The sequence below is a fragment of the Arachis duranensis genome, chromosome 4, assembly GCF_000817695.3.
Source record: "Arachis duranensis cultivar V14167 chromosome 4, aradu.V14167.gnm2.J7QH, whole genome shotgun sequence".
NCBI classification, from domain to species: Eukaryota; Viridiplantae; Streptophyta; class Magnoliopsida; order Fabales; family Fabaceae; genus Arachis; species Arachis duranensis.
Genome location: NC_029775.3, coordinates 111,491,807 through 111,500,903, shown reverse-complemented (window position 1 = coordinate 111,500,903; position 9,097 = coordinate 111,491,807). Strand labels below are relative to the sequence as shown.

At 32.7% G+C, this 9,097-nt stretch overlaps 1 protein-coding gene across 1 annotated transcript; it reads left to right on the top strand.

Annotated features, from left to right (window-relative positions):
• Window positions 1–7,451: 7,451 nt before the first annotated feature.
• Window positions 7,452–9,056, top strand: LOC107485930 (probable UDP-arabinopyranose mutase 5). Its single transcript, XM_021141024.2, has 2 exons — window positions 7,452–7,581; window positions 7,676–9,056. Exon 2 carries the CDS (start codon window positions 7,798–7,800, stop codon window positions 8,836–8,838), a length of 1,041 nt encoding a protein of 346 aa, XP_020996683.1. The 5' UTR covers window positions 7,452–7,581; window positions 7,676–7,797; the 3' UTR covers window positions 8,839–9,056.
• The last annotated feature ends 41 nt before the right edge of the window (window positions 9,057–9,097 follow it).

Genomic DNA, 9,097 nt, shown 5'->3' with positions numbered 1-9,097 from the left:
ATTTATTAAAGAGTATTTTAGTAAGAAAAATTTAATAACGAAAAAAATAATATTTTTGCTAAAGGGTATTTTTGTAAAAAATAATTTATTTTTCGTGAAAAGTAGATAAAGTTAACATTAGTAAACACAAAAAATTTAAAATAAATTAAAAAGAGGTTTTTTAAAGAGTTAAGTACGCTTTTGATCCCTAATGTAGAGGTTGAAAATTTTTTTCGTCCCCAACCTTTTTTGTTTACAAAATCGTCCCTAAAGCTTAACTTAATTTTAAAATCATCATTCGGACGAAAATACCCTTCCATTCTTTCCCAAAATCAACAGAAGCAGAACTAGAAGCTGAAGTTGAACTAGAAGTTGAAGCAGAAGTAGAAGCAACACCAATAAAACAACAATGACCAAAAGCACAATAACAACAACAATGGATAATGAAATCAGAAGAAGAACAACAACAACAAAAGCAACTAGAAGCAGAAGAACAACAATAACAATGGATAACGGAATCATAAGAAGAAACATCAGAAAATCATTATCATCGTCAAGAACCCAGAAAAATAAGAACCCAGATGCAGAACTCAAAACTCAGAACTAAAAGAAACAAGAAAATCATCATCGTCTTCAAAACTCAAAACCATTAACAAAAGTCAAAACTAAAATTCTTCCTCTTTCATTAACAAAACTCATATGCAATTACAATAATAAAAAATTCCTTAATTCATCTTCAATTACAAAAATAAAAAATCTATAAATATAATTACCAAAAATCCTTCTAGAAACTCTTGTTGCAGATTTTGCACACGACTACCACCACCACCTCTTTGACGACGACAAATACGAGGACGCGGGCCAGACGCGTCGCGGCGAGGGGAGTGAGAGTTGCGGCAAGGCTACGGCGAGTTGCAGCGAGGCTAGGGCACAAGTCGCGGCGCTGCGAGGTTGAGGTGCGGCGAGACGAGGACGAGGACGAGGGCAAGGAGGAAGAGTAGAAACGACGAACGACGAGGAATAGGAGCGGTGGCGACGAGGAGCAGCAGCGGCAAAGAATAGCAGCGGTGGCCCTTCCCCCTTTTCCTTCCCCCTTTTCTTCCCCAAACCAAACACCCCCCCTCTCTCTGATACTTCTCCCTTTCCCCTTAACCCATTTTTTTTTTTCTTCTTTTAGTTAGGATTATTTTTAGAATAAAAATTAAAAAATTGGTAAAAATGACTATTTTTAAATTAAGTTAAATTTTAGGGATGATTTTATAAGCAAAACAAGGTTGGGGATGAAAAAATTTTGTAGATCCTACCTTAAGAACCAAAATCGTACTTAACCCTTTTTTAAAAGTTATAAGGGAGGGAAATGTATATTTTACAAATAGAGGGGAGGAAAGTGTCATTTTAGCATCTCTTACGGAAAAGGAGTGAAATTTACTCTAAAAAATATTATAAAATTACCAAAATTTATTATCTTTTGCCATCATTTAGTCGTGAATTCAATTTTTTTAATCTAATTTTTTTAATATAATATTTTGTAAGACCCTAGTTTTCTAATGTAAGACCTCAGATTTTAGAAAATAAATAATGAATTATTTATATTTATATATAGTTTTATTTTTATCCAAAAGGATAGGTAATGTATTCGAGTTTTATATTGAATTTATTTGTATGAAATTTATTATTAGTAATGATTATGTGATTACTATTACTCGATGATTTTTTATATATGATTTTAGTTAATAAAAACAAAATTTCCAGCTACTTTCTATAAAATTGAAACGCGACATCGAACTAAATACTCAATATTAAATAGTTAATAAGGAAAACGAGTTAGTAAAGCCTTACTTTTGGTACGATCATGACGTACTGGAAGTTTGAGTGTTACATTATGATATCAGAGTAGTTCGTTCCTGTTAGAGTCTTGGAAATGGACTGATTATGCTTCACTGCATACTCTGAGTGTCTGTTATGTTTTAGGTCTTGTCCGAATAATGAGAATTAGAACTTTATGCATTTCACTATCTATTGATTAACGCTGTTAGTTTACCATAACATTCCTCATGGTATTAAGTCTGGCCAAGTTAATACTAATGATTTATGTATATGGGGACACTAAAGAGTTGTCATGAACGAAATAGAAGTAAGGTAATGCTAATCTCAGGGTTTGGAAACGTTAGAAGTTTTAGGGGAACGTATAATCTTTATTCGTGCTAATATAGTTTGAAGTCATCTCTTCCTTGACTGCTTGCAGTAAAATTCTTTGTTTCGAATTTCTTTCTTGAGATATGTTTTGAATAACTCTCGACCATATCTCATTATTTTGTCATTCATGAGATATGATTTCTTTCACATTTGAAAAAAAAAGTGCCAAACCTTTTTGTTTCTTTTCTTTGATGTTTTTAAAAGTGAAGTTAATGCAAATCTAATTATATTTAATAAAACTGAATTAATTATTTATTTCTAAAATCTGGGGACTTACATCCCACCCCATTTATAAAAATTTTTGTTTTTGGAAATTGATATAAGATACAAAAGATTTGCATCAACTTTACTTTTAAAAACATCAAAGAAAAGAAACAAAAAGGTGATTTTGATTTGAAAAACTGACTTATAAGCTTATTTTGAAAAATATTTTTAAGTTGAGAAAAGAATAGATTTACATATTTACACAAATCAAAAGAATGGTTTAATATTAAAAGGTTTGATTTATATTTTTGAAAGTAGGGAATGACTTTGGTTTAAAACTGTTGGAAAGAGTTGGAGAAAGCGTTGGTTTGACTTATTGGTAATAAATGGAGAGTTGAAAATAATTTGATACTGAATCTAGTTAGCTTTTAGAATTGTAAATATTTTAATATTGGATATGGTTTGTTGGATTTATCAATAGTTTTTTTGAGAGTTGAAAATGGTTTAGAAAGGACCCTTGAAAAGTGGCAAAACCCGAATTTTGGAAGAAATGCTGCAGAAATTTTTATAACACTTCGAGGCTTTACTTAAAGCATTATTCAAAGGAAAACTTGATTTAAGATTTATTCTATTTTGTTTTCAGTTTTTCAAGGAAAATATTATGTTCTAAGTTTATCCTATTGAAAAAATATTATTGTTTTAAGTGATGAGTTGAGTTTGGTTTATTAAGAAAATGAACTTTTATTAAACGTTTTGAGGTTATTATAGGTGAATGAATGTATGGTGATGCGGAGGTGTTAATAATGATAAGGTGATGTGGAGGTATGTATAGTTAAGCGGTGATGCGAAGGTACATTTAATAATACGGTGATGCGGAGGTATATATGAGTATGTAATTGGTGATGTGGAGGTATAAGGAAAAGAAAGAGAATGAAATGTGAATGGCCTTACGCCAAATTGCTAATGCGAAAGGAGCCGCCTAATTGATAGCCTGAGATTGCTAATGCGGGAATGTTCGCCTAACTAATAGCACTGTTTCTTACTGTGATACACATTAAGATATTATTATGATGAGACTTAATTGACACCGGTAACCGTGATGCCAAGGTGTCTAACTGACATAGTAAAAAAACCATATTCGGGATTCGCCCCGAGTAAAGTTGGGTTGCGGGTAGACAACCGACGCATGAGCTCATAGCCTGCGTTAGGAACATGCATGCATCATAATGTTTGTGCATATGCATTTGGTTGCGTTTGGTGGTATTACTTCTTTGTGATTGTGTTGTATGTCTTATTGCGACTTATTTGTGTGTTGAATTGAATTCCTTACTTGTGCTATTAATTTGTGATGTATTGAGGTGATTGATAACTATTGTTGTGACTAAGAATTAATTAGGGGGCGAAAAGATAGTTGGTATGACAAGTTTTGTGACTGAAATATGTTGAGTTTAGAAATTTAAAGAAAAGTAATTAACTATCTAAAGTAAAATTAAAAAGTATTTTCAAAAGTTTGATAAAAATAGTTTTATTAAGTAAAGTTAATTATTTGCATCTTAATCATTACTTTTACGACATTTTCATTCTCTTTGTTCTCACCTCAAAATCTTCCACCCTTTCAGTGATATTAGGTTCGAAGATTCAGTAAGAAGTTGCGGATGATTAGTAGATTTACTTGTAATTCCTTTTGTATTTATATAGTTCCCTCGCCTTTATTGATTAGGATCTTATTTTTATCCAAAGGGATAGGTAATGTATTCAAGTTTTATATTGAATTTATTTGTATGGAATTTATTTTTAGTAATGATTATGTGATTACTATTACTCCGTAATTTTTTATATATGATTTTAGTTAATAAAAACAAAATTTTTAACTACTTTCTATAAAATTGAAACACAACCAGGGGCGGAACTTAGTTTAGACGAGGGGAGCTATGACCCCCCAAACTTTTATTAAAAAAATTAGTAATATTTTTTAAAAATAAAAAATAATTCAGTTGACTCAAATATTTTACCATGACTTAAAATACCAAAATTTAATCTTCATCTCTTGCTTTTATTACACAATAGTTTTTAATTTTAAACATTCAAAACATGTTGGATTTGGACTTGGACTGAACTGAGTGTATTCGCATTTCGCAACTCTCTATTCAATAAATAACACTCATTTTACCTTTGAGTTCAAATATAAAAAATTAAGTATTTTTTATTTATATAATTTAATATTATTTTATATTTTACTGTTTATTATTTAATTTAATTTTTATTAGAATATTCAATAAGTATTGATATTATTGTATTTATATAAATTAAAAAAATTCAATAAATATTATAAATTTTAATATTTATCTTTCTAACTTCTTTTTTACATATTTTACAAGATATATATTCAAATTTTTATATAAAATAATTATAAAAAAAATCAAAGAATTGATGCATTTTTTTAAGAGAAAGGTTAATATTAAAAAAGGAGAACATATAACTTTTACACTATAAAGCACAGATACTTTACTGAGTTGTCGTGTCCGCGTGTCGGACACATTTCGGACACGACACTCACCGACACTCGTTGGACACGCGTGTCTGCTGTGTCCAACTGTGTCTTAATAAAAAACAAAAAAAAAATTTCGGACATTATTTATTAAAATAAAAAATATTTTAAATACTTGATATAATTAAAATAATACATTAAAAATAATAAAAAAATTAATTTATATTCTAATATCAATAAAATATTAAAATATCATTATGATTTATTTAAAAAATACTTTATATTTTATATGTATGCGTGTCCCAGTGTCTTATAAAATTTTAAAATTCGCGTGTCGGCGTGTCCCGTGTCGTGTTGTGTCCCGTGTTCGTGTCAGTGTCCGTGCATCATAGCTTTTACAATATTAACACCGATAGATAATTCTTCTACTTAATGAATCACGAAGAAAATGAGATACAACCTTCAAAAGCTTAAAGAGTTGTATCTGATGAGTTTGACCTTAATTCTTTGGAACGAGATCTTGAAAAACGGCTTCAAATTTGGCAATATCACCCAAATCAGAGAGATGATGTTAGATGAACTTATCTTAAATGGGGTCCATATTAAAAACATCTTGACAATTACCCCCAAAATTTTGTTTCAAGTTCTGTCACTGAACGCAACATCGAACTAATGACTCAATATTAAATAGTTAATAAGGAAAATGAGTTAGTAATGCCCTACTTTTGGTACGATCATGATGTACGGAAAGTTTTGGTATTACATAATTCAATCACATATTTTATCTCATATTTTTAAACATTAATGACATCGTCCTCTAACATTTCTCTTAAAACAATGTTATATGATTAGCAAATAATATCATTTTTTTGTCGACACTTAGCTAGTAATAGACACTTAGCTAGTAATAATTTGCACCCATATTTATAGACGTTTGCACATAAGTATATAATTTACACTTATATTTATTAAATTTTTTTACACATAAATTAATACAATTTATACTAATAAATTAATATAATTTGTATCTATACTTTTTAAAATTTACCCATATAACTTAATAAAAATGATAATTTAATATTTATACTGACTAAATAATAATAAAAAATATTAAACATTATTGGCTCAAGAATTTCTCTTCCTCTTCAATAATTAAAATATCAATTACTTTGTTTAGAGTTATTAAGAAAAGCGGGCAGAACGAGGGGTTGACTGTTGTGAATGTTATAATGTTTGAGGCAAAAGAGAGCAAAGGCAAAAGGCCAATCCAAGGGCGGAAACTTCAGAGATTCTAGGATCTGGTTTCTCTTCCTCTCCAGCACAACCATTTTTATTCTTAGTATTTACTATTATTGTTTAATTTAATTATTATTTTCAAAATTAACTAATTCATTAATTAATTAAAATTTTCATTTATTCGTTTGAAGAGAAAGAGAGAAAGAAAGGAAGAAAGAAAAGGAGAGAGTTGAATGAATGAGAACACCGCCAACACTGCTCTCTCTCACAATTGACTCAGCGGTCATTAATCTCTCCGACTTCTCCGATCTCTCTGTCATCCCTGATCACATCCTCCTCGATCTCTTCCTCGTGAGTTTTCCTCCACTATTTCTACTCTCTTTCTTCTCCAATTTCAAACTTCGTACCCTAGCTATTCAATTCATTCATTCATTCATAGGTAACAACAACAACACCCCATTCTGATTTTGATCGCGTTTTTAGTTTGTTGTGTTTTGATCTGCCCTAAAATCTGAACTTGGTCATGATTTTTGCTGCCGCTGCAAGGTCCTTCTTGTTAGGGTTTTCTTTTTCGTGAGTTTCTTATGATGCGAGTTAATTTGGTTTATATGCAGCTGCAAGTTTAAGTCAAATGTTTGGCAAAGTTTGTTTATCATTGTTGGTACCTAAAACACTGAATTGAGTTGATTTTTAATTATTTGGGTCATTGGAGAGGGTTAATATCTTGTATATGCACATGAATTAGGGTAAATTACACATCTCTGAGGTTAGGTGATATTACATACCTCACACTTTACAGTGACTACTTCTTTAGTGGGGAGGTTAGTGTCAGTGTGTCACATTTTACCATATTCAGTGAATATTATATAATAATTTGAATGAGTTTCAACAGAGTTTATGTATACCCTTACAAAGGGAGGGCATCTTGTGTATATCACTTAATCTCAAGGGAAGTCAATGTGATTAACCTATGATTTATGATAGGGTGCAATTAATTCATCCACGTAACCGAACCCAACAAGTGGAATAAGGTGTAGCAGTTAGTAGTCCCAGGGTCAGATTTGCTTTACATTCTGATTTATTCTTTTTCGACCCGTTACATTCTGAACTCAGATTTCCTTGTTGGTTGTTGCCTTGACCTTGGATATTTATTGCAACAAAGAAGTAAGTTGTCTTTGTGATTTTTCCATCAATGGTGTCTGCCAATCATGATTCGTAATTTAGAGTCAGGCTATTGTAAATTTGGTTCCGATTATTTCGTTCTCTTTATAGAATATAAATCTTTTATTGTTTTCTGAAGTTTCATTTTGTTAGCATTTTGATTGCATTACATGACTTTTGTGGGCAGAGAATTTTGAGAGCTGGTAAACTGACAGAGAAAGTTCTGAGACTGTTTATAGCAACCGGTAAGGATGAAGTCCTCTCACTTGTTCAGGCACTGAATATACAACATATTCTGACCCCTGTGCTTCCTACCAGTGAGTTTTTCTAAGAATTTATCTTACACATTTTGTGACTAATCCTGGGGTGGCAAGTGTTTCTTTTCTGACCCTCTTAAATACTTTCTTACAGGGTGCTCTGAGAAATTTTGAGAAAGGATTAAACCATTGTCTGCACTTCAAATTCGATTCATCGGGTGTGGCAGCCAACAATACTTGAGTTTGTGAAAGAATTTGTATTCTGCACCTCAGAAGATGGCTCAAGTAACTATCAACGAAAATGAAGTGGATATTGTGATTGGCGCATTGCACTCTGATCTTAAATCTTTCTTGAATGAGTGGAAGCCAATATTCTCCCGTTTCCACCTGATAATTGTAAAAGATCCTGACCTCAAGGAGGAACTCCAAATTCCTGGGGGCTTCAGTGCGGATGTCTATACAAAATCTGATATTGAGCGTGTGGTGGGTTCTTCCGCTGTTCTCTTCTCCGGATATTCATGTAGATACTTTGGTTTTCTGGTTTCACGGAAGAAGTATGTTGTCTGTGTTGATGATGATTGTGTCCCAGCAAAAGACACTGCAGGAAATATGGTAGATCCTGTGGCTCAGCATATTGTGAACCTCAAGACACCCGCAACTCCGTTTTTCTTTAATACACTGTATGATCCATTCCGTAAGGGTGCAGATTTCGTTCGTGGGTACCCATTTAGCCTACGAACTGGGGTTGATTGTGCTTTGTCGTGTGGACTATGGCTGAATCTAGCAGACCTTGATGCACCAACACAAGCTCTTAAGCCAAAAGAGAGGAACACGCGATATGTGGATGCTGTTCTGACTGTCCCGGTGAGATCCATGTTGCCGGTGAGTGGTATCAACATTGCCTTCAACCGTGAAGCAATTGGCCCAGCATTAGTCCCGGCTTTGAAATTGGCCGGTGAAGGAAAGTTTAGGTGGGAAACTGTGGAAGATATATGGAGCGGAATGTGTGTGAAAGTAATATGCGATCACCTAGCCCTTGGTGTGAAAAGCGGATTGCCCTATGTCTGGAGAACAGAAAGAGGCAATGCCATAGAGAGCTTAAAGAAAGAGTGGGAAGGAGTGAAACTGATGGAGGAAGTAGTTCCTTTCTTTCAGTCAGTAAGGTTCTCACAATCAGCAACTACAGCCGAGGCTTGTGTGCTCGAGATGGCCAAGACAGTGAAGGAGAAACTGGGGAAGGTTGATCCTATGTTCTCTCGTGCCGCCGAAGCCATGGAAGAGTGGGTCAAGCTCTGGAAGTCAGTCGGATCCAGCTGAAGGATGGGGAACGTGTGATTGGCATGTTCTCTGGATTTGTAGAAAGAGTGAAGGTTATTGTTGCCTTGTTGGTTTTCTTATTTCTTTATTTTATTTCACTAATTTGTATCTGTTTTATTCTCACTATGTAGTTACCTAAACTTGTTTACCTGCAGTTACTCTTAGATTGAAAGGCTGAATAAAATGATTGTACTTGTGGGCTCTGGCAATTGAATAAATGTTTTGTCTTGCATAATCACATAAAATGCAAGTAATTGTT